Source organism: Haliotis cracherodii, unplaced genomic scaffold (assembly GCF_022045235.1).
Source record: "Haliotis cracherodii isolate W230 unplaced genomic scaffold, xgHalCrac1.p SCAF_7, whole genome shotgun sequence".
NCBI lineage: Eukaryota > Metazoa > Mollusca > Gastropoda > Lepetellida > Haliotidae > Haliotis > Haliotis cracherodii.
The window spans coordinates 4181342-4207538 of record NW_027266330.1 but is presented as its reverse complement, the minus strand read 5'-3'; the positions used below and the strand labels follow the sequence as shown (position 1 = coordinate 4207538).

Sequence of the window (26197 nt, the reverse complement as noted above, 5' to 3'; positions counted from 1 at the left end):
TTTCTTTTGTCCAAGCTTAAGCAGGCGTGACGCCTGCATTGTAACGTGTGTATTTACACGAGATGACGACCTTACACACAACTAGTTTGGCACTGATGCTTCACAACTAATTCTTTATAACGTGGAGGGGAGATGAAATAAGTTTGACGAGAGAGAGAGAGAGAGAGAGAGAGAGAGAGAGAGAGAGAGAGAGAGAGAGAGAGAGAGAGAGAGAGAGAGAGAGAGAGAGAGAGAGAGAGAGAGAGAGAGAGAGTTTTATAGTGCTGTCCCACTAAGAAACCATGCCTCAGTTTAACACGGATAGCCCACTCAGACACAGTATCGGGACTTCAAGCCAGACAGTCCTTGTTGTGTCCCCTTAATGTCGAGTAGGGTAACAACAAGTACAATATTTCAACGTCGTTTGGTATGATGTGCCTCCGGATCGAACCACATCTTCTGCTCTCCGGGCAGACGCTCTTTCCACTAGACCACGGAGGCGGTCTTTAAGACGAAGGCACGGTATGTATGTACAGTAGAGTCGTCTTCACACTACTGTTTCGCAAAAAGACAACTATGGTGTACGTTGTGTAGGTAATGTTGACAGTGAACACAAAAACTGGATTTACAAACAGACACTTCTTGTGACAGAGCGTCGACCTTCTAGGTGGCTGGCGAACGCACAATCAGCTCACTTACCTGTCTCGCGTCACTTCTCCGTACAACACCAGTCGTCCCAGTCGATCGATTCGCATTCTAGAGTTGCGTCCCTTAGACGTGTCAGAAACCTATGAAACCTGGTGTGTTGAAATCGCAGATTTTCCTGATTTTGTTTCTAGGTGGTAAACATAACTGCATCAGGTCGGGCTTTCCTTATCATATCCAGTTGACATTCCGTGTTATACCTCAAATAGTTTCGAAAGCAAAATTACTGACTCACTTACACAACGATTACGAGAAGCAGATCCCACCGCCGTACAGCCTTGACGTCCATTTACCTGTCAATCAAACCACGGACAGAAACGTGTACAACTTGTGGATTAAGGGCCCGCTTCACAAAGCGATCTTAGCAAACATAGGCCCACGAGGGGTACAGCCCTGACATCGCTTTGTGAAATAGGGATGGCGTGTAACGCGTGCACCGGAGCAGCCGAGATAACGTGAATGACTTCATGGCAAATGCGTATGTTTTCAAATGAAATTAAACGATGTTTCTGCCTCTAACCTCTAACTGTGCTCCTCCTAATGCACTTAAAAGTTATCGGTATAGTGATATGGAGGAAAGATATATTTTTTCACATTGTTATCCGCCATATCTTGTGTTCCAGGAAACGAGGACGTTGTCAATGGTAACCTGAAGCTTGTTCTGGGGTTGCTATGGCATCTGATCTTGAGGTACCAGATCAGCACCAGCAAGTCCAAAGCCCCTCCCAAGAAGCTGATGATGGCGTGGTTTAAGTCCGTCCTCGTCGACATCAACATCGGCAACTTCACCACCGACTGGAGCAACGGCGTAGCGTTACAGTACGTAGTCGTCCTGCTGCCATACTAAAGTGTTGTTAACATAAGAAGTGATGTGGGTGTTGTACAATCATGTTGACAATGATGCCCTGGTAATTGTTGAAAGTTGATATAAGGTTGCGAGTACTGGACTAGTAATCATTAAAAGGGCGTGGTAACATATATTTTTATCATCAAAATCGGGCTTCCACGGGAGGTATCGCTTGAGTTAAATCAAGCGATATCTCCTTGGAGATATGGATAATATTACAATGAAATTGCATTGCAGTGCTTTGGTTTGTCCTCTGTTACCATGACGTCAGAACCAATTGTCGTCACCAATCTCTCTGCTGCTGAAGTTAGTTACTGTTATGAGCGGCGTTAACCCCAACTCACTAACTACAAACTGACAAGCCCTGAGTGAGGTGCTGTATTCATCAGATCTTCAACGTCGACTTCAAGTAAACAGGGTGCACATATGACCGAGACGTCTAAAGCACCGCAATTTGCGTCCCTTAGGCCTTGCAGGAAACGTGTTCAAGGTTTAGAATCCATCTTCACTCTAATTGTGTTTCTTGATTTGATAGCACCTTATACTGGTGCTTCACTACACTGGTAAGACATGAATCACTTCGGTTTATATTAAATTGACAGGCCGAGATCTTTCTGAAATATTGTTCCAGTCGGCGTTCAACCCAACGCCTCATTCACCACAGTGAGGGTAAATTCCTTACATGAAGCGATTACATCGTGTGAAGAAAATGTGCACAAGACAATCTGTGACTCACCTCTATATTTGTGAGGGGCACGGGTGGCTCAGTCGTTTTAGGCGCCGCATTTCACTGTGGAGGGGGGGGGGGGGGGGGGGGCGATGTACTGTCATACAACCTCACCTTGACATGACTCTGTCTATTCGCAGCGCCCTCATTGAATACTGCAAGCCGGGAACGTGCCCAGACTGGAGAAGCCTCAACCCCAAAAATAAGTAAGTTGGAAATATCAGAATACTATTAATTATGTACTGTGTTTGTGAGTGAGTGAGTGTCAGCACATACTATAACACGACGGTCTGCACAAGACCGCGGCAAACCAGTGGTTGAGGGCATGAGCAACCCCCTCATCTGATGGTAGATGACCAGATGGTGGAAACACAAATACTACATACACCCGAATCAAAAGTGCCAACACTTGTGGTGTCACCCTGGGCAAGTGACTTAGTTCAAATGTGCCTCTGTTCACCCAGCAGGGAATGGGTACCTGATTTATGAGGTGGATGTAAAAACCCGCTAGCGTCCGTAGGCAGCTTGGGTCGTATACTCCCCATGGAGTTGAAAATGATAACTGGAATACAAACGGATCCACTGGTCGGGGAACAAGTAAAACCGCATTTGGGCAGATACTAGTACCTTGATACTATAAACGTATACTACTACTACTACTTTTACTACTACTATTACTACTACTACTAATGATAATAATACCACCAGGGAGTCAGACAGGGAGGTCACCACCCGATCCCTGTTTGAGGTGAGGTGAAATGAGGTTTAACGTCGCGTCCAAGATTATTGCACTTATTCATCGACGTGCATGTACGTGTTTGTGTGGCTGCTTGTACTAGTCCGGACTAATGCCGATTTATAGTGCTAGCTCACTGAGATACCATGCCCCAGTTGAACATGAATACCCCACTCAGACACAGTATACTGACTCCGAGCCGACCAGTCCTTGTTTGAGCCCCTTAATGCCGAACGTCAGACAGGGTAACAACAAGTACCATCTTTAAACGTCTTTTGGTATGACGCGGCCGGGGATCGAACCCCGGACCTTCCGCTCTCCGGGCGGACGCTCTACCACTAGACCACGGAGGCGGTCTCTGATCCCCGTTTGAATCAGCAAGGTAAATGAGGAACATATTCTGACATCACATGGCTACTACGATCAAATGCATCTCAGTTACTCCTTGCCTAGACTGAAGTTGACAACAGTTCAAGGTCAAATGTCTCTCGAAAAAAGAGACTGCGTATCTATACTAAATCTATATCATGTGGATTTACCTCCATCGAAATCTTCTTCCAAACATCCCCATGACCTTGTTGCGTTTCACCCCTTTTTGCGAGATTCCTTGTATGTATTTTTTTACTCCTCAAGGATCAGTTTTATTTTCCCTTTCGTTTTTTCCTCCGTGAAGGGTGGAGAACTGTCGGCGGGCCATGCAGCTGGCAAAACAACACCTGAACGTCCCCAAGGTGATAAGTCCTGAAGACTTCGCCAGCAGCGACCTGGATGATCTCTCGGCAATGACCTATCTCTCCTACTTCATAAAGAAGGACTCCCCGGGGTACTACTCCACACTCAACTGGGTGTGTCGCCAGCTCCGCACCACCACCATCAGCAACCTGTCGGTGAGGCATCCTCCTCCCTGTGATGTAGAGTAGGGGTGGGGGTAGACACCCGTTTAGTGTTACCCAGGGTTGACGTTTCGTGTGTGTGTGTGTGTGTGTGTGTGTGTGTGTGTGTGTGTGTGTGTGTGTAAACCCACATTGTAACCACTATGGAGACGGATAAAAGTTTCATTTATTTTGTAATTTTAAGAATTCATTAATGCATAATATTTATTCGTTTGTCACGTTTTTATCATTTGTTAAATCCACGATAATTATTCAGACGTTTCTTATTCTTCATTTGTGCGTTATTTTGAAATATACAGATTACCTGAATGTCCTTTCAAGTATAAAGTCTAAATATATAATATATACGATTGTTGTTTTGACATTGTATTTACTATATGTAGTGATATATTATATAAAAAATATTTAAACCTCTAAACATAAGTGAACTACCTTTAGCAATTACAAGTACAAGTAGCAAGTACAATTGTCGTTCTATGAATGTCGTTTGAGTCGTTTTCCGTACATATCTCCCTGCACGATATAAATATCAACAAAAGATATCAAAGATTGATCAATATTTGTTTCTCATCTTCTTTAGTTTATAACACTTATTCATTCATGACCGTATAATATTTAATGTCATAAAACGTTCATATCGCATATGTGAAAATTATATAGCTTGAATGAAAACTATCTCTTTGGTCACCGCGTTCATCATGTTATCACGTCCATAAGTAATCACAACACTGAGACACAGCAATCCTCATGTCCCCTATGTCGCCGAAAAGCTCTGAGAATAAAATATTTACCTCCATTAAAAAATGAAATATCATCTATGGGACCAACCCACCTATTTACATTTTTTAAACAATGCGCTTGGTTCTTTTATCAAAATGCTTCCCGTATCTTAGAGTACAAGACAAAAGACATAACTTACGTGCTGAATTCCTTGCATCGATTTGAGAATTCAAAGGCTCGGCACACTGACACCAAATTCTTATACCAAATATTAGCTCTGTAAGCAAAGACCCCGACGGTAGGCACTGTCCCCACACAACGACGTCTTTGGAAATGTCCTCCGTTGCCCATGTTGCCACATAGACTTGGTATTCACAGAATCAAACGAATGAGGAAAACCTTGTGACGACAGTGTCCCTTGCGTAATTGGTCTATGCGTTCGTCGGATAAGTAAATAAAACCAGGGAGAGTAGGCTTCCCTGCATTACCCAGGTCTCGAGATAAGAATATGCGCCTTGAGCAGCCAGCGGTAAATCTAAACTATGTAGTACAGGCATTTATCATGAAGAATGTCAGCCTCGGATGCTATCGGATGAGCGGATTATAGGTGGAGCCTGTTGCTCGATCATACCGTTTGTATTCAACAGTTTTTAATCTAGTATAGGGATGTTGTGATCTGCATCACGTTGTAAGGGCGTACCAGCGCAACTGTCGAATATCTTCTCTCCGTCCTCTGTCGTCAAATATAAAAGACTTTGACGTGTTTTAAGCTTTTCTGAAATCATTCCGATATTTATTTTTAAGCCAACACGTGAAGTCAGATTCGGATCATGTATGAAAACAAAGCCTTCAAGGTGAAGTTAGCCACATGCTAAATAAAGTAACAACGCTCTTTCGTTTCCGAAGTCCCGGTTAGAAACATTCAAAACACGCTGAGCATTCCTTTATCGTCGAAGATGTTACCAAAAGAGAACAAAATCGGTGAAAATGGTACTTTTTCACCAATTCTACAAACATGAACCACATTCCATGCGGAATTCATTCGAATATAAGAACCTTTAAAAGCAGACCCTTATACCACGCAATCCTTGTCCCACGCTCAGTCCGTGTCTCACCCCACTGTCTGCAACAACTGTGCAATGTGTTCCGTGTGGAGATAAGATAGCATCTGAAGCTGCTGTAACCTAGCAACCGACTACCTGATGTACAGTACATCCGGATAATGTCCTGTTTATTTGAAATGTGCATCAGTTGAACACGTATACTGTGAAGTGACAGCGTGCATGCCGTAGCCCCGTGGATCTGTAACCGATGATGTACTGTAACTCGTGTGTTGTATTCACTTATTGATTATCCCATGTGCTTGCATGTAAGGTAAAGCATCTTTCGCATATTTTTTTTGTTGCTTTTGTGTGTTTTCATCTTTTGATGTCGTAGAGAATATATGTGGTCCACTGTGGTCAGTGTGTCTGTGTGGAGTCACTATGGTCTGTGTGTGTACTCACTGTGGTCTGTGTGTGTGGAGTCACTATGTTCTGTGTGGAGTCACTATGGTCTGTGTGTGTACTCACTATGGTCTGTGTGTGTGGAGTCACTATGTTCTGTGTGTGTAGTCACTATGGTCTGTGTGTGTACTCACTATGGTCTGTGTGTGTGGAGTCACTATGGTCTGTGTGTGTAGTAACTATGGTCTGTGCGTGTACTCACTATGGTATGTGTGTGTGGAGTCACTATGGTCCGTGTGTGTAGTGACTATGGTCTGTGCGTGTACTCACTATGGTCTGTGTGTGTGGAGTCACTATGGTCTGTGTGTGTAGTCACTATGGTATGTGTGTGTACTCACTATGGTCTGTGTGTGTGGAGTCACTATGGTCTGTGTGTGTAGTCACTATGGTCTGTGTGTGTACTCACTATGGTCTGTGTGTGTAGTCACTATGGCCTGTGTGTGTGGAGTCACTATGGTCTGTGTGTGTAGTCACTATGGTATGTGTGTGTACTCACTATGGTCTGTGTGTGTGGAGTCACTATGGTCTGTGTGTGTAGTCACTATGGTCTGTGTGTGTACTCACTATGGTCTGTATGTGTGGAGTCACTATGGTCTTTGTGTGTACTCACTATGGTATGTGTGTGTGGAGTCACTATGGTCTGTGTGTGGAGTCACTATGGTATGTGTGTGTGGAGTCACTATGGTCTGTGTGTGTAGTCACTATGGTATGTGTGTGTAGTCACTATGGTATGTGTGTGTAGTCACTATGGTATGTGTGTGTGTAGTCACTATGGTCTGTGTGTGTAGCCACTATGGTGTGTGTGTGTGGAGTCACGATGGTCTGTGTGTGTAGTCACTATGGTATGTGTGTGTAGTCACTATGGTATGTGTGTGTAGCCACTATGGTATGTGTGTGTGTAGTCACTATGGTATGTGTGTGTGGAGTCACTATGGTCTGTGTGTGGAGTCACTATGGTATGTGTGTGGAGTCACTATGGTCTGTGTGTGTAGTCACTATGGTATGTGTGTGTAGTCACTATGGTATGTGTGTGTGTAGTCACTATGGTCTGTGTGTGTAGCCACTATGGTGTGTGTGTGTGGAGTCACGATGGTCTGTGTGTGTAGTCACTATGGTATGTGTGTGTAGTCACTATGGTATGTGTGTGTAGCCACTATGGTATGTGTGTGTGTAGTCATTATGGTATGTGTGTGTAGTCACGATGGTCTGTGTGTGGAGTCACTATGGTCTGTGTGTGTAGCCACTATGGTGTGTGTGTGTGGAGTCACTATGGTATGTGTGTGGAGTCACTATGGTCTGTGTGTGTAGTCACTATTGTATGTGTGTGTAGTCACTATGGTCTGTGTGTGTGGTCACTATGGTCTGTGTGTGTAGTCACTATGGTCTGTGTGTGTAGTCACTATGGTCTGTGTGTGTGGTCACTATGGTCTGTGTGTGGAGTCACTATGGTCTGTTTGTGAAGTCACTATGGTCTGTGTGTGGAGTCACTATGGTCTGTGTGTGGAGTCACTATGGTCTGTGTGTTGAGTCACTATGGTATGTGTGTGTGGAGTCACTATGGTCTGTGTGTGGAGTCACTATGGTCTGTGTGTGGAGTCACTATGGTCTGTGTGTGGAGTCACTATGTTATGTGTGTGTGGAGTCACTATGGTATGTGTGTGGAGTCACTATGGTATGTGTGTGTAGTCACTATGGTATGTGCGTGTGGAGTCACTATGGTCTGTGTGTAGTCACCATGGTATGTGTCTGCAGTCACTATGGTCTGTGTGTGCAGTCACTATGGTAGGTGTGTGTGTAGTCACTATGGTCTGTGTGTGGAGTCACTATGGTCTGTGTGTGTGGAGTCACTATGGTCTGTGTGTGCAGTCACTATGGTCTGTGTCTGCAGTCACTATGGTCTGTGTGTGCAGTCACTATGGTAGGTGTGTGTGTAGTCACTATGGTCTGTGTGTGTAGTCACTATGGTCTGTGTGTGTGGAGTCACTATGGTATGTGTGTGTGGAGTCACTATGGTCTCTGTGTGGAGTCACTATGGTCTGTGTGTAGTCACTATGGTCTGTGTGTGTAGTCAATGTGGTCTGTGTGTGTAGTCACTATGGTCTGTGTGTGGAGTCACTATGGTCTATGTGTGGAGTCACTATGGTATGTGTGTGTAGTCCTTATGGTCTGTTTGTGGAGTCACTATGGTCTATGTGTGTAGTCAATGTGGTCTGTGTGTGTAGTCACTATGGTCTGTGTGTGTAGTCACTATGGTCTGTGTGTGGAGTCACTATGGTCTATGTGTGGAGTCACTATGGTCTATGTGTGTAGTCACTATGGTCTGTGTGTGGAGTCACTATGGTCTATGTGTGTAGTCACTTTGGTCTGCATGTGTAGTCACTGTGTTCTGTGTCTGTAGTCACCATGGGCTACCATGTGTACTCACTGAGGTCTATGTGTGTGGTCACTTTGGTCTGTGTGTGTAGTCACTATTTTGCCTGTTTCTCCTTCAGACGGACTGGAATGATGGGTTCTATCTGTGCTCTATTGTCCACTCGCTGGGAGGGGAGGTGTCCGGCTGGCCAAACGTTGACAGGAATGACCAAGTATCCAACTGCCAGAAAGGTCTGAAATCTGTTGACAAAATATGTCTTGTGTACATAGAAACGTAACTCATCCACACTTTAGTTGCTTAAATTGGGCATTTCCTTGCAACAGGTGCGTGATAATTCAGGTATATCATTAGACCTTACCCTAATACCACACTATGTATTTGTAATAAAACGGTGTGTTATCGCCCATTCAGAATAGCTTTAGAAAAACGCAAATTTTCAAAGTAGCATAATGTATCACAGACCATATATGTTAAACGTCGATGTGTGGTTGCCGGTGATAACGTTACGTCATTCAGAGAAACGATTCGTATTCCATACGACTTTGTATGTTTGTGGCGAACGTTGTCAAAGTAACTGACGACAAGCTGCGTTCTGCGAGCAGGAATCGACGGAGCGAAGGCCCTAGGAATCGAACCCCTGCTGACTGCAGCGGAGATGGCCGACCCCAACGTGGACCAGCTCGCTCTCATGGCGTACATCAGCAAGTTCCAGAGGATCACGCCGCGCAAGGCCAAGGCCGAGAAACTCGTCATGAACTGCACGCTGTCTAGAATCAAGGAGGGCACCCGGGTATAACTGATACTTCGTCATCGTTATCATAATGATCATGATCATCATCCTAGTGGTGTTATAGCCCAGTCATATTTATTAAAGTAGCAAAACTCTAAAAGTCATATATAACGCCACTGTTGATTTAAAAAGTGCATGCTCCAGTTACCAAGTCTAACTCTTGTCACACAGGGTCATGTTACCATGTACTAATGTGCAGTGCTGCCACCGGTGCACATCCTCCCGAGGCAAGGGAGTTAACTGATACTAACAGTACAGTTTCCACCCTTGCCGAACAAAGTTTTGATTATGGAGATATATTTTGGCTGGACTTACGAGTCTACGCATAGTCCAATCAAATTCAGTTAACGAGATTGACATCCGGTTCGTAAACAACATGGATTTCAAGGTGTAGATATCGGTCGACTGCAGGATTTGCAAGGGATCTGTCCCATCAACTGGTCGTCGACAGATATTTTCCAAATCTTTTCATTTTTCAAATCAAGGTACTCACGCGATTTGATGCACTTCGCGCGGCAAGACCCGTTTTATTACAATATAGATCTTGATCATCGATCAGATCGTCTTGACTGGGAGCCGCCATTTTGATTTTTAGCAAATGCAAGTGATATGAGAGATGGAATCTGATTGGTCAATAGGAGGGGCATAGAAAAGACATAACTTGTAATCGCCACAGGTGGCGCTACGATCGACCCCAGAAATTCCAGCCTAGTTCGACAAGTGCGGAAACTGGACTTTTAAAGTCAGTTACTCCCTTGCCTCGGGAAGATGTCAGTGTAGGGAGCTACTCATCTTGTAACTTGTACATGTTATTGATGAAGCCCAGTAAACGCACCTTAACTGCTCGTGATACTCATTCGTGTCCGTAATGGCGTTGTTGTCGTTGCTAGGCAGCGTTTTCGCTGGAGATTGTGGACGTTGACGTGTCTAAAGGGAAAACCAAAGTTGACATCCGGGGCTCCAGCACTCAGCCTCGCTGTGACATGAAGTGGAAGGACAAGGTCGTGGACTGTTCCTTCATCCCTACCGAGACTGGGGAACATCAGGTGAGCTATGTGGCGAGCATATGAGCAATGTGTGTATGTGGCGGGAATGTAATGAGTCACGTGTCCGTGTGTGACAAGCAGGACTGTTCTGAGTGAGTGTTTCTGGAGTGCAGCAATGAATACAAAATGACAAAATTGTTTCAAACGCTGATTTCCAATTGTTTACCAATGGTACTCGTCAACTCTTGTGGTATATTTTACGACGCTTCACGGCAGTGGTACCTGCGTCATGTATAGCGGATTTATGTCCACGTGCGTCAGGATCATGTCGACACAGGCTTGATCTCCACTAGACTCGGTTAACACTAAAACACAATGCACAGACAGCATCCGTATGTTTTCATCAGAAAGACTTGAAACTCCGAATTATCAACATGACAATAAAAATGACAATGAAAATGCCACCAGCAATTAGCACAACAAGTCAAACGGTATGACAGTGGTATTTGGTGAGAATATTTCATACCGGCATGATGACGTAAGTATTTGACCATACCCTGGTCCGTGATAGCTTAATGATGGAGACTCTCTCTTGCGTGTTTAATTATTATACCTGCAGTACAGGTGCCACTTCCTCTCCTCCACAGATACACGTGTACTACGACGGGGAAGAGATTCTGGGTAGTCCCATGATATTCACGGCGACTCCCGACGCCTCCAGAGTCAATATTACGACGTCATCGGGCGAGTGCAGGATTGGCGAGGCATTCCAGGTCATGGTCAGTATTGGTATTGATGTCTTTGTGGGGGCTCCCAAGTCAGACCATGTCCATCTTTATTTGGCTTTACATAGTCAGGAGTTGGTAATAAAGTCCTTCTCCAATCTGCTTTATATGTGTCCAGATATTCTGGAAAAACGGGTGGCCTAGTGATGCAGGACACCGCATTCTCTGTGCAGAGTTGCGTCCCTTATCCGTGACAGAAACCTATGCTCCTTGGATAAAATCCCAGATTCGTCCTAATTATGTTTCGCTTCACAGAGTTGCGTCCCTTGGGCACGCCAGAAACCTATGATTGTGGGTTCGAATCCCGGTTGGCCCCAATTATGTTTCTAGGTTTGTCAGCATCATACCTGTGCTCGCGGGCTCCATCAAAGCCGTAAACGTCTGAGACTTCCATCACTTCGAGGCTTTCCTCCCACATTAAGCTGACACGCCGGGATATAACTGGAATACTGTTCAAAGCGGCGTCAAATTCACTCACCCGCTCATGATATTCCCTGATGTGTTTGAAATGTAAGAGCCGCAGAAAATCACCTTCCAATATGTGTTGACCTTGAACTGTTGACCTTAAGGTTGACCTTGCTGGCGTGACGGGTGGCGAGAGCAAGATGGAGGTGACTGCGCCGGCGGGAGACGTGAGGACTGTGGGATGCAGCAAGGAAGACGGCAACATCGTGGGCTCATTCCGCCCAACAGAACCCGGTAAAGTCACCCAATACGTATAACGTTTTCCCCTGGTGATTAGTACACTGTTATGCCTTGATGGCGTCGTGCATTCACCCGCACAATGACGGAACATGTGACCTCTTGCAGGGGACTGGAAGGTGACTGTCCGGTTTGAAGGTCAAGAGGTCCAGGGGAGTCCTGTGATGGTCAAGGCATACGACACGGACAAGGCATGGATGTCCGGCCCTCAACAGGGTTTTGTGGGGGAAATGGCCGCCTTCGTTGGTACGTATGATATCGATAGTGCGAACGTCTTGTCAGGTTGTAACGTTGTTCACTGAACGTCTTGTCAGGTTGTAACGTTGTCGAAGTTCACTGTTAAACACGCAGGGGGTATCGAAAAGCGTGTATGATTTCAGTAAGAAATTAAAAGGTTGCAATCTAGACACAACCTCAACAGGTAGGATCATGTGGTGATAACTAAATGCTAAAAAACTAGTTTTGCACTCGGGAAGGATGGGAGTTGAAGTTCAACAAAAGTTATTAATTCAATCTGTCGATATCGTCATGATTCAAGTCCCATGTTGTTTTGGGACACTCTCATTCATTACATCTTCATATGTGTCAGACATATTATTTTATTATTAGTAGTATTAGTAGTAGTAGTAGTAGTAGTAGTAGCAGTAGTATTAGTATTAGTAGTATAAGTAGTAGTAGGAGTAGCAGTAGTAGTAGTAGAAATAGTAGTAGTAGGAGTAGAGGTAGTAGTAGTAGAAATAGTAGTAGTAGTAGTAGTAGTAATATTAGTAGTAGTAATAGTGGTAGAAGTAGTAGTAGTCGTAGTAGTAGCAGTAGCAGTAGTAGTAGTAGTAGTAGTCGCAGTAGCAGTAGTAGTATTAATAGTAATAGTAATAGTAATAGTAATAGTAGTAGTAGTAGTAGTAGTAGTAGGCGCAGTAGTAGTAGTAGTATACATTTGTATACCGCAGGTATCCAGGTACTAGTACCTGCTCAATGCGGTTGTGTTTGTTCCCCGAGCAGTGGACCCGTATCGTGCGGTATCCCGTACTGTATTAGTATATTTCCTCAGCTCTGTATGTTACGTGCGGTGTTGTGGTGGTTCACAATTCAAGAAGCGGTGTAGATTCTTCCGATAATGATCTTCCTTCCAGTCAACTGGAAAGCAGCCGGAAGTGACGACATAACTGTGGATGTTACCGGACCAAACTCTGACGTCGTAAGAGACGTGGACGTTGTCAACACTGGTGGCGTCAAGGAAATACGGTTTTCACCACAAGAAACAGGCCGGCACACTGTCAGGGTAAAACTGAAACACAGGCAGATACGAGGTATGTATAAGGTGTAGAAACAAACAGATTCCGTTGCCCCGGACTTACACAGCTAACAAATATCAAAATTATCGAATCATCTTTCTTGAATAAATTTATATATGTACATATATAATAATGTCCCTAACACGTTTCCTCTCTGGGTATACCGGGTAAGAAATGGCCCACAGCAACCTCTGCTTGTAAGAAATGGTCCACATCAACATCTGCTTGGATGTTACTTCCTGGACCGGCCTGGTACATTGAACGTATTAATAATCGCTGGCTTGTCTGGTCCAGACTCGATTATTTACATACCGCCGTCATATAGCTGGAATACTGCTGAATGTGGCCTTTTACAACAAACAAACAAGTGATTTGATTTCGTTTCCCCACATGAGTGCAATGTAAAACGTTCGTACGCAATGCAACATAACATTGTGCTATATTGCTCAAATGGCGTAAAAATCACTCTCTTGCTCATTTAACACGAATATATCGTCCATGGTACCACGTATAGTTGTAGCAGTGATCTGAATGTGTGTCCTGCCCCTAGGGTCACCCTGCCACATGGAGGTATACGACCCCAGCTCCATCACAGTGAGGGGGGACGGGCTCACCGGGGGTGTGAAGGCGGAAGAGGCACGCTTCGTTGTCAACGCTCTTGGCGCCGGCGTCGACATCACTGTCCACATTGAGTGTACGTACCCGTGTTGCCTGTCTTTTCGTAAATAATAAAGTGACTCAAAGCTGCAAAAACATGCTTTCAAAAATTCCATATTTCAATAAATGTTTTTTTTATTGATTACAAGAGAGTATCTTTTTTTTCTGCCGTTGATCACCGCGTTGCTAGGAAGCCATCGCTAACAGTGGAGGGCGTATCAATCTCTGTTGAGGTCATCGCCTTCAGTGTTGTAATGTAAACATTGAAAACCTGCAGGTTACAGCGTCCTAAAGCGTTTTCCATGTCTTTCAGGGTGTTGAGGAGCTGATTTTAAGGGCCCTTCTAGAAACAGCCAACAACAAAATTAAATCGATATTTGTTTTTCATATGTTGATTAATGTTTACGAAATATCACCCGACAAGATGAATGATTTTTCTAAAACTTAAATTGAAACTTACTCAAGCTCCATGGTTTATAATATTGTTCCACCACTGAAGTTCTATTCGGCCGGGATTCGATTTCCGGCCGCGTCATACCGAAAGACGTTAAAAGATGGTACTTGTTGTTACCCTGTCTGGCGCTCGGCATTAAGGGGACAAAACAAGGACTGCTCGGCTCGGAGTCAGTATACTGTGTCTGAGTGGGGTATTCATGTTAAACTGCAGCATGGTATCTTAGTGGGCTAGCACCATAAAATCGGCATCAGTCAGGACTAGTACAAGCAGCCACACACACACACACACACGTGCATGCACGTCGTCAAATAAGTGCAATAATCTTGGATGTGACGTTAAACCCCATTTCATCTGACATCCAGCATCCTCATCCCTTTAGAGCAACGGTCGTGATGACAGCCGTAGTCCACCGTCAGTTGTGTAATCTTGTCTTGTCCCTCTGTTTCAGCTAAGAACGGGACTAAGATCGACTATCAGCGGCACAACCTGTCCTCGGAGGGCACCGAGTACAGCTACATCCCCCGCCTTGCAGGGTCGTACAGGATTGACGTCATGTGGGGCGACAGACACGTCAACGGTAAGCGTCGTCACGTGGTTTACGGCATTACACGGCACGTGATAAAATGTCATTCAACTACTGACGTAAAATTGCTGACATACTCTTTAACTTTCAAATGAATAGTTGCCTGTAGGAAAAGACGTCACTGACGCTTGCACTTCGCTACATTCTCAACAAGGAACTTCAAATTGTACCGTTATGGAATTACCGAGTAAATAAAAATCGTATGTGCACTTGTTCAAATATTAGTGTAATGTTTAGTGTATTTGTCAGGGCGACATTACTAGAAACGACGTAGTTGAGGATTTCATTCGATTTTTTTAAGTTTTGAAAACGTAAAGGACCTTATCTAATCACAGCCTGCCGTTTCAGATGACACTATGAAAGGTTAAACCTAGCTGGAGAATTAGACCATCAAAATACATAATTTGTTACAGTGTTATTTTACGTAGCTACGTTGTACGTCCTTTCTTGGAGTGGTGATACCTAGGATACCGAAAGCAGGACCTATCACCGTGAATCGGAGTCGCCATTTTTGTTTCCATATTGACGTGTAAATATCACGTAATTTTAATACGCGTTTTGATTGGCTGCGTGTGTACAACATGTCGCGACAAAATAAAGCAGGTCATATGTCGTATAGCAAACCTTCCTTCGTCAAACATTGGCCAGACTTGCCTGTTCAGACGACGCAATATGTTGCATGCAATAAATTGGATACAACTAGTTGTACCGTGTGAATGCCCTTAAGACGGCGTTCGTGATTTCTTCTCTTAAGGGGAGCTGAAAACGATTAAGACATAAATGAAAATAACGTAAAAAACCTCGCTCGGTAAATACAAGAATTATGATACTCATGTCGTGAAATGAGTACAATACACATGCTCCTACAAGCATCTCTGTGTATTGCTATGTGTTGTTAACATTATATAATATCAAGAGGTTTTAGTCGTAAGATTAATGGGAGATCTGAACGTTGATCTTATCCTGAGGTATGTGGGTCACCCTAATCTCGTCAAGGTCTCGGCGAACTTCTGCAGCGCTTGTTGGTTGACACTGTGTCCCATTCGGCTTTCTTCAACACAAACCACAAATCAGAAAGTACCGATAACGGCATGGTCGAGTGTTATCTGCGTCGTGTGTCCTGCCTTTAATCTGTTAAAGTGATAAAGCAATACTCCAGCAATACCACGACGGGAGGCACCAGAAATGGGCTTCACACATTGTACCCATTTGTGGAATCGAACCGGGCCTTCGGCGTGACGAGGGAACGCTTTAAACTCTAGGCTACCCCACTACTTCTTGTACAATGAACAATATACAGCAAGGTAACCTGCGAACGCGAATGGATCTGTTTCAAGGTAGCCCGTTCTTTCCTGGATTCACTGACCGCTCTGGCGTGACCTTGCTGGATGACCTTGAGGACCGCAAGGACGAACAGGACCGTATTGCCCTTGAATTCAACAGGGTCACGACCTTGGACTTCGACACAAGTAATGCAGGACCAGGTAAAATCTGTTTAATTGCCACCCGTTATCTTTATTCAAGCACAATATGTTCTTGCGTGATAGATAAAATGAACTGGCATGAGTTACCTAATATGTATGCAGTGTCTCTTGGGTTAAGGATGGTCAGGGTCATGAACTTTGACACTGATTATGCTGGAGCAGTGTTAAGTTGTATACTTGTTATCTTTAAACAATGCCTTCTTGCTGAATGCCTTTTTTCATTTCTCCTTAATTGTATTGTAAATAGCTATTCATCGATGGTGTTTTTGTTTTGTCAAAATAAAGTGAATTAAACGTTTCAGTAGCTGAGCACATGTGCTTATCCTGCCAGGTATCCCTGTAAAGAGAGTTTAACGTGTTTATCCTACCGGGTACCTCTCTAAAGAGAGTTTAACGTGTTTATCCTGCCGGGTACCTCTGTAAAGAGAGTTTAACGTGTTTATCCTACCGGGTACCCCTGTAAAGAGAGTATAACGTGTTTATTCTACCGGGTACCCCTGTAAAGAGAGTTTAACGTGTTTATCCTACCGGGTACCCCTGTAAAGAGAGTATAACGTGTTTATTCTACCTGGTACCCCTGTAAAGAGAGTATAACGTGTTTATGCTACCGGGTACCCCTGTAAAGAGAGTATAACGTGTTTATTCTACCGGGTACCCCTGTAAAGAGAGTATAACTTGTATATTCTACCGGGTACCTCTGTACAGGACGTATGACGTGTGAGATCCTCGGACCCGTGGGGAAGATACCAGTTCACGTGAATCAGAAACAGGAAGAGTCAACCATATCCTTTACAGCGAAACATGAAGGTAGGTCTTGTCTGGATCTTTACAGGGGTAAAATATTTTCATATATGCAATAAGTAGGGTGGTTGAGAGAGTCAGATGTGTTTCCTCCACTGAGCTGCATCGTGCGTGCGTGCGTGCGTGCGTGCGTGCGTGCATGCGTGCGTGCGTGCGTGCGTGCGTGCGTGTCTGCTTCTGCTAGTTAGTTCGGACTAATGCCGAACTATAGTGCCAGTCCACTGAGACACCATGCCCCAGTTTAACATGAATACCCCACTCGGACACAGTACACTGACTCTGATCCGACCAGTCCTTTTATATTCTCCTGTATGCAGAGCACAAGGCAGGGTAACAACAAGCAGTTATATACGTGAAACACGTGAACACACAAGCAGGGGTAATGTCACACCAATCGTCGTCATCAAGCCGAATCTGGCATTGGATCCCATAATGTGTTTTACAAACCTTTTTATTATCGTCTAAAGTGTCTCATGACAGTTATTATTATCATCATCATCATCATCATCATCATCATTATTGTGAACAACTGTATACACAAGCTATGTTCCATCTTAATACAATATATTGTCAATCTCATTCAAATCAAATCTTAATTCTCGCTGCCACTAAACACAGATCTGAGGACATCCCATTACGCATCACGTCAGACCGACCTTGCGCGAACTTTGACCGACCAACCGAATGACTGACAAGAAGTTGACATCAGCCAATCAGAAGGCAGCTTTCTCGTGCTTTACGGCACTCATTTCAAATTGGCGACTTCGCTTCGAAACATATTTTGACAAATTCTCGATTACAAATACGAAACCTGAACAAAAGACATTCTGGTATGGCTAATAGATGGTCCAGATTGTATGGATTCAGTTAAGCCCGTAACTATCGTTCGGAGTACCCCGTGTTTAGAAATCACATTCCGACTGTCACTTTCATGATCTGGTAAGCGACGCTCTGATTGGTCGGATGAAAGGTCGTTCTGACGTGACCCCTAGTGGGATGTCCTCAGATCTTTGTTTAGCGGTAGCCAGATCTAAGATCTGATTTGAATGAGATTGACAATATATCAACCAAACATCCCACTTCAAGACACAGCACTGGGGTAATATACTCTGTGTTGTTCTAACACACATTGTTTCATTGTTGTAAGGTGACCACTACATCAACATCTACTGGTCTGACGCGCCGCTGGAGTGGTCTCCCCTGCTGGCCTACTGCCCTGGGCCCACCCTGCCGGTCGACGTGACCAAGGTGAACATTGTGGGGCACGGGGCGGAGTCGGCGAGGGCCACTGTACCTGCGGAGTTCGTCGTGGATGGGAAGAAGGCGGGACCTGGTCAGTGTCACTCGGTTACCACAATTACATCGCTGAGTGTTATGATAATCTCTACTATATATACCTGCAGCTACAGGGGTGACATTGTGCCAGTAGTGGTATTTGAATGGAACTCATGTCTCATTTCGAGCATTCTTTAGCTTCGAGGTGTGTGACATATGACACCTGCATATGTTGTTATGGGTGTTTGTGGTACATGACACGGGTGCGCGTTGCAGGTGTGTTGTAAATGACACACGTGTGTTGCAGGTGTTTTTTACATGACACGTGTGTTTTGCAGGTGTTTGGTACATGACACGTTTGTGTTGCAGGTGTGTGTTACTTGACACGTGTGTGTTGCAGGTGTGTGGTACATGACACGTGTGTGTTGCAGGTGTGTGTTACATGACAAGTGGGTGTTGCAGGTTTGTGGTACATGACACGTGTGTGTTGCAGGTGTGTGGTACATGACACGTGGGTGTTGCAGATGTGTGGTACATGACAAGTGGGTGTTGCAGGTGTGTGGTACATGACACGTGGGTGTGTGGCAGTTGTGTGTTACATGACACGTGTAAGTGTGGCAGGTGTGTGGTACATGACACGTGTGTGTTGCAGGTGTGTGGTACATGACACGTGTGTGTTGCAGGTGTGTGGTACATGACACGTGTGTGTTGCAGGTTTGTGGTACATGACACGTGGGTGTTGCAGGTGTGTGTTACATGACACGTGTGTGTGTGGCAGGTGTGTGGTACATGACACGTGTAAGTGTGGCAGGTGTGTGGTACATGACACGTGGGTGTTGCAGGTGTGTGGTACATGACACGTGTGTGTTGCAGGTGTGTGGTACATGACACGTGTGTGTTGCAGGTTTGTGGTACATGACACGTGGGTGTTGCAGGTGTGTGTTACATGACACGTGTGTGTGGCAGGTGTGTGGTACATGACACGTGTGTGTTGCAGGTTTACGGTACATGACACGTGTGTGTTGCAGGTGTGTGGTACATGACACGTGTGTGTTGCAGGTTTACGGTACATGACACGTGTGTGTTGCAGGTGTGTGGTACATGACACGTGTGTGTTGCAGGTGTGTGGTACATGAAGTGTGTGTGCTGCAGGTGTGTGTTACATGACACGTATGTGCTGCAGGTGTGTGTTACATGACACGTGTGTGTTGCAGGTGTGTGGTACATGACACGTGGGTGTTGCAGGTATGTGGTACATGAAGTGTGTGTGCTGCAGGTTTACGGTACATGACACGTGTGTGTTGCAGGTGTGTGGTACATGAAGTGTGTGTGTTGCAGGTTTACGGTACATGACACGTGTGTGTTGCAGGTGTGTGGTACATGAAGTGTGTGTGTTGCAGGTTTACGGTACATGACACATGTGTGTTGCAGGTGTGTGGTACGTGATACGTGGGTGTTGCAGGTTTACGGTACATGACACGTGTGTGTTGCAGATGTATGGTACATGACACGTGTGTGTTGCAGGTGTGTGGTACATGACACGTGTGTGTTGCAGGTGTGTGGTACATGACACGTGGGTGTTGCAGGTGTGCGGTACATGACACGTGGGTGTTGCAGGTGTGTGGTACATGACACGTGTGTGTTGCAGGTGTGTGGTACATGACACGTGTGTGTTGCAGGTGTGTGGTTCATGACACGTTTGTGTGTGGCAGGTGTGTGGTACATGACACGTGTGTGTTGCAGGTGTGTGGTACATGACACGTGGGTGTGTGGCAGGTATGTGGTACATGACACGTGTGTGTTGCAGGTGTGTGGTACATGACACGTGTGTGTTGCAGGTGTGTGGTACATGACACGTGTGTGTTGCAGGTGTATGGTACATGACACGTGTGTGTTGCAGGTGTGTGCAGGGTACGGATGCAGGGTGTCCGCGACAACCTGGAGGTGGAGATGAAACCCATCAAGTACGACCGGTACAGATGTACCTACACATCGCCACTCCCAGGTAAAGTGATATCAGGAACAACAAACGTGCGTCCTTAGTTTCAGTTACCTGTTTTCCTTAGTTAATCAGAAGAGTAAAATACAAAATGGTTTCTTTGGATCCTTAGAGGTTACATTGTTATAGTGGAATAATAATTTAAATATAAATAATAACGTACGTATGTGTTCTGTGAGCTTTTAATGTATAAATTCAATGTGACACACTCTCTCCATCATTTGTTGATGATGTTACGATACTTCAGTCGCCATTATTCTCCCAGGTGGTTTCCTGCTCTACGTGTATTGGTCAGATGACCTAGTGCCCGGATGTCCGTTCAAGATCACAGTGACCCCGAAAGGAAACGTCAACAAGGTCAAGGTGACCGGGGAGGGTCTGCGAGGGGGAATAGCGGGACAAGTACTCACGTTTCTTGTCAACACAAAGGAAGCAGGTCCAGGTAAGTCACGACATCAGTAATACGGCTGTGTGATATTCAGCTGGTTCTACAGTGAGTGAGTGAGTTAGGTTTTACGCCGCTTTTAACCGCTTTTGTGAGTATATATCCATAAAGGATGAAGCTGATATACTGGTAGTTTCTCATATTTATATATACTCGAGATGTATAACAGTCTGGAATGTAATGTGTCATGTCACCCACAGGGGAGATAACTGCAACGTGCACGGGAGTACGCACGGGTTTGAACTGTGACGTCAAGGACGACGGCGGAGGACTGTCTACAGTGAGGGTGACACCTGTCGACGCCGAGAAACATCTGCTTCAGATCCGCTATGACGGGGAGACAGTGCCAGGTGGGTGTGGCGGAATTACAGACTGCAGAGTTACGTATTTGCGTAAAATACCCAAAAACATATTCAAACCCCAATTACTTTCAATTCACTTGGGTACAGAAACTCATGCATTAACTAAAAAACTCAAATTATTAAAACAGCACGCGTAAATACCAAATGAAGCCTTTTCGGCATGCGTACAACGGAGCTAAAACATTGTTTAATTTGTTTCGAAATCTCAAAATGTTTACTCAATTTAAGGAAAAACAAATAGCGTGATGAATTCATGAGTGAAAAAATATTGGTTAACCAATGAAAAATGTAATAACCCAATTAAAACAGGAACCTTCGAGTAAGAACTCTATTGCTCAAAAGTTATCTGGAGCGTTGAATATGATGACCGAACAATCCATAAAAAAAACATAAACGAAGAGAACCACCACTGAAGCCATTCAACACTTGTAGGTAGTCCGTTTGTGCTCCGTGTTGGGGAGCCCCCGGACCCGTCCAAGGTGAAGGTCTTCGGGCCCGGGCTGGACGATGGCTTAATACAGATATACGAGAGCAAATTCCTGGTGGACACCCACGGGGCGGGGGCCGGGCAGCTGGCTGTCAAGATCAAAGGCCCGAAAGGTAAACTCTTTCTTGTGTTTAGGTGTATTTAATGTTTGTTTGTTCTTATATAACGCCGCTCTCAGCAACATTTCAGTAATATATGTCGGCGGTTTGCATACAATCGAGTTTGGACCAGACAATCCAGTGATTGACTAGATGAGCATCGATCCACGCAACTGGGATTCGATGACATGCATCAACCAAGTCAGCGAGCCTTACCACCCGATCCCGTTAGTCACCTCTTACGACAAATATAGTCGCCTTTTACTTTAGGCATGGGTTGTTGAAGACTTGTTCTAACCCGGATCTTCGCGGGTCGTATTTGATGTAGTAAACAAGTAACTGCAAACAGCTAACGAACAGCACGGACAGATGGATCATATTTACCTTAGTCGCTTCGGGCGTTAAGGTGATCCGATGTGATAAATTAAGGCTCATGTGAGATTAAAACATTCTGTTATTTTTGTAGAGACAGTAGAATATATATATATTTGTCATCATTGGGGACGAGCGGTTAGCCTAGTGGTTAAAGCGGTACTCATCTCTGGTTTCCCGCGACGCGATATTGCTGGAATATTGCTAAAGGCGGCGTAAAAACCATACTCACTCACTCACTCTTGTCTCCATTGCAGGAGGTTTCAAGGTCGACATGAGGCGGGAAGGTCAGAGTGACCGGAACATTCTGTGTCGGTATGACCCAACAGAACAAGGTCAATATATCATCAGTGTCCGCTGGTCGGGTGAACATGTTCCCGGAAGTCCATTCGAGGTCAACATATTTGAGTCACAAGATTCTTTCCGAGACTTCTTGCAGCAACGAGGCAGAGATTTGGAAAATGAGGATCATCAGTGGCGGGAGGAAATATGAATTCGGCCCCAAACTGGACTTCCTGCCAAACTGTCCATCCTTGTCCACATATTGTTCACAGGAATTCCACACGAACAGGACGTAGCCAAGACAGATGTTATCAGTGTCACGTGACCAAGTAGTTAGTGTCTTTAACATATACCAAATGATGCGCAAATGATGCGCAATTTATCTATTGCTTTCTAGAAGCTATTGCATCTAAAGCGATTTTCACAGTAGCTTTAATCACCGTTGATCACATGTCGGGTTAACTTTATCAATATCCTACTTTCGCTGTATCCGATTTTGTAATGTCCAAGTTAAACATTAAGAGTGTCTGGATAAACCGGGTTCCGTGGAATCAATTATCTTCACAAAACAATCATCTCCACGCCATCTTCTGTGTTGCAGATGGTGCTTGTTACATCATATCCATCCAGTTTAACCAAGTGCAATTTCCATGTGATCACGTGATGTCCATTTATCAATGTCCATATATTACACTCCTGATTGTATTATTTATGTCTTCAATGAACTGCTGAAACGTAGCCAGCGGCGGGCCGTACACGAACAAAGTATGTAGGGTGTTGTGAATGTGAGACTTGTGCTATGATGATTATGATGGTGTATCCGCCACAATGTCGGGGTATCCCGCATACCACTGAGCAGGCCGGCGACGTACTGGGTTTGGATTTCACCTTACTTTGCATCTTCTCGAGGCCAAGGACGTAACTGACTGTAAAAGTCCATCCTTGCCGTACTGGGCTGGAATTTCTGGGGTCAATCGCAATCGAGTTATATCCCTTCCACGTCCTCGCTATGGACCAATCAGATTGCACCTCTCATATCACTTGCATTTGCTTCAAACAAAATGGCGGTGCCCTGTCAAGACAATCTGATCGATAATCAAGATCTTTATCGTAATAAAACGGAACTATCTTGCGAATTGCACCTAATAACCTGGGCACCTTGATAAAAAACATAAAAAGATTTGGAATATATCTGTCGATGGTCAGTCGACGGACTTGTGCTCTGCAAATCCTATAGTCGACCGAAATCTGCACGGCAGTTGTTATGTTGTTGCGCGCATTTGATTGGACTATATATAAACTCTTTAGTTCAGCCAAAATGTAACTCAATAAGTCTTGCCTAGTTCAGCCATGGTGGAATCTGGACTTCCACAGTCAGTTAACTCCCTTGCCTCGAGAAGATGCTTTCCGTAATGCAGGTGTAGTGCTTCATTGGTACATTGTGAGTCCTGTCGGTTGTCCCTCTGTGTAACTGTATGATCACATGTATCTGTTAAGCTACTAGTAGTGAGGTGTGTGTGTGTGTGTGTGCGTGCGTGCGTGCGTGCGTGCGTGCGTGCGTGCGTGCGTGCGTGCGTGTGTGTGTGTGTGCATGTTTGTGTGATGTTCTGTGTGGTACAGAAGATGATTACGGGGCCAATAATGTGTCGCAAATGTACATTTTTGATTTATAGATATGTAAGGGAGGGGGCTTGCATTATGGATGTGCACGTGTCCCCCTCATTTTTGACAAAAATCGAATTATTTTAAATAGTTATATTACATAGTTGGTTCTGCATATTCATCGTATTGAGAAAGCCTCCCGTAGGCAATAAGTCTTCTATGTGTGTACCTGTGATAATCAGCCCGACATAATAGATACCCTGGATCTGTATGAAGATATCGTCCACTGAATATTGACGAGTATCCATTGGTTTGAAAATCGTCTCCATTCTTAGTACAATCTGGCTTCCATGGCAATCATATTGATAAAGCTATTTGCGTCATTGTCTCTCAATATATTCACATGATATAAATATCACGTGGCTGAATACTGTAGATAGTATGAGTCTATTTACGCTAGAAGTTCATTTTATAGCCAATGTGTTCGTTCTGTGTCAGTATATAGCCAACCGATGTACTATTTCCTCATTGAGAGTGACAATAAGCGATCAAACGGAACATGTATGCTTTTCCTAGGTGCTGTAAGGGCCATAGGCCATGACCACTACCCGTTTACCATTCGCCTTGATGGGAACAGATGCGTGTATTATGATGTAGTGTAGCAGCCTATACTGCGTCGTGTCCGTCCGCCATATTGTCCATCCGATCGACATACGTCCTGACATGCTGTCATCAGCAGTAGCAGTGTCCTCATATACCCTTGGTACTCAGCCTGTGTCCAACACGCCATATGATGGCACATCAAAGATTGATCTGTGATAGCTTGTTGATTATACACTGTGAACACCAGTAAATAGTAACATCCTCTCCTGTGTGGTGTGGCTGAAATCACTGCTAATGCAGATATTGCATTTCTAGAATATCAATCTCTTATGTATACATGACACTTTTGTATGGATAGCTACAGTTACTTCATTTGTTCTTTGTACGACGTTTCAGAGCTACCCCTTGCTCCTTCATCAGGTGAATGCAGTGTTTGATGGGCATTTAGAAGTTGTGAGAACATGAATACATGACACCTTTTTATGGATAGTAACTTCTTATGTGTTTTGTACGACGTTTCAGGGCTACCTCTTGCTCCTTCATCCAAAATATGCATTCACCTGATGAAGGAGTAAGAAGTAGCTCTGAAACGTCATACAAAGAATATAAGAAGTTGCTATCCATAAAAAGTTGCATGTATTCATGTTCTCCCAACTTCTAAATGACCATCAAAGACTTCATCTCATATGTAGTCTCTCAATCCTCAAGGACCATTTATGCTATTTATCAACCGAATATTGAAATTTAATCCTGAGATGGTTAGCTGATGTTATTATGACATAGGTGTCTGCTTGGTGAATCTCGGAATACTTCCTGTTGCCAGACAGGTGTGTAGCACTATACTAGGGCCATTGTAGACAGCTTCCAGACTTGGTATGGGTAGGTGGCTGTTACTATGTAGCGGGGCAACGCGATGGGGTAACCTGGCAACCCTTTCAAGTAGTTACGTAGTTAAAGAACGCTTGTTTTGTCTCGAGGAAGAGCATTAGTAATGTAGGTCATCCTGGTAGTTAAAGATTTCCTAATCTTTTTTTCAATTTCCCATTTTTCCATACGCTAATTGCGACGTATGATCTAACCCCTGATCGAACATGGGTACAGACACATTCACATTCATGGCGACACAGAATAAACTGTATACCAGAGTATACATAATCTAAATTCGTGTATATTACAATATTCAGAAGGGAAACACTTGCGTTCAAAGACCGACTGTTGGATATTCGGGATGGAATTTGTTTTAAAGAATAATTGATTCAAGAAATATGGCATAGATGTCTTAAAGCGCCGATATAAACCTATTCCGTATCAGCCCCCGCATCAATAATTTACATTGTTGGTTCCTGAGGTTCAAGGTGTATTCAAAGGTTTCCTTCATTAGGCAGGGACCAGTCCCTTCGGTGAATGTGGAAATACCATCACAGGCCAACTGTCTGGTTATTTAATCAGTGCGTGTAGGATCATGTTGTTATACAGTTGTTATAATAAGCATAATAAACAACAAACAACAACCTTGTTTCATAATGTTTCATGACAAAAATATTGTTCACATACATTGTATTAAAATGTTGCATAATAATGTTAAAACCAATATGACCTGTTGTAGAAATCCTTGTTACATGCAATTATCAGAATAAAGTGATCAT

General features: G+C 44.3%; 1 protein-coding gene across 1 annotated transcript in view; it reads left to right on the top strand.

Annotated features, from left to right (window-relative positions):
• LOC139448237 (filamin-A-like) overlaps positions 1-26197 on the top strand; it is a 37694-nt gene extending 11497 nt beyond the window's left edge. Inside the window, exons 2-21 of the mRNA XM_071229757.1 lie at positions 1308-1503; positions 2399-2464; positions 3668-3881; positions 8605-8716; positions 9089-9276; positions 10167-10322; positions 10910-11041; positions 11617-11746; positions 11858-11995; positions 12883-13059; positions 13595-13738; positions 14607-14735; positions 16079-16225; positions 16931-17032; positions 18174-18359; positions 20202-20306; positions 20566-20742; positions 20946-21095; positions 21540-21707; positions 22322-26197. Coding sequence (XP_071085858.1) covers positions 1308-1503; positions 2399-2464; positions 3668-3881; positions 8605-8716; positions 9089-9276; positions 10167-10322; positions 10910-11041; positions 11617-11746; positions 11858-11995; positions 12883-13059; positions 13595-13738; positions 14607-14735; positions 16079-16225; positions 16931-17032; positions 18174-18359; positions 20202-20306; positions 20566-20742; positions 20946-21095; positions 21540-21707; positions 22322-22557 — 3053 coding nt within the window. The 3' untranslated portion in view covers positions 22558-26197. The remainder of the gene's footprint in view (positions 1-1307; positions 1504-2398; positions 2465-3667; positions 3882-8604; positions 8717-9088; positions 9277-10166; positions 10323-10909; positions 11042-11616; positions 11747-11857; positions 11996-12882; positions 13060-13594; positions 13739-14606; positions 14736-16078; positions 16226-16930; positions 17033-18173; positions 18360-20201; positions 20307-20565; positions 20743-20945; positions 21096-21539; positions 21708-22321) is intronic.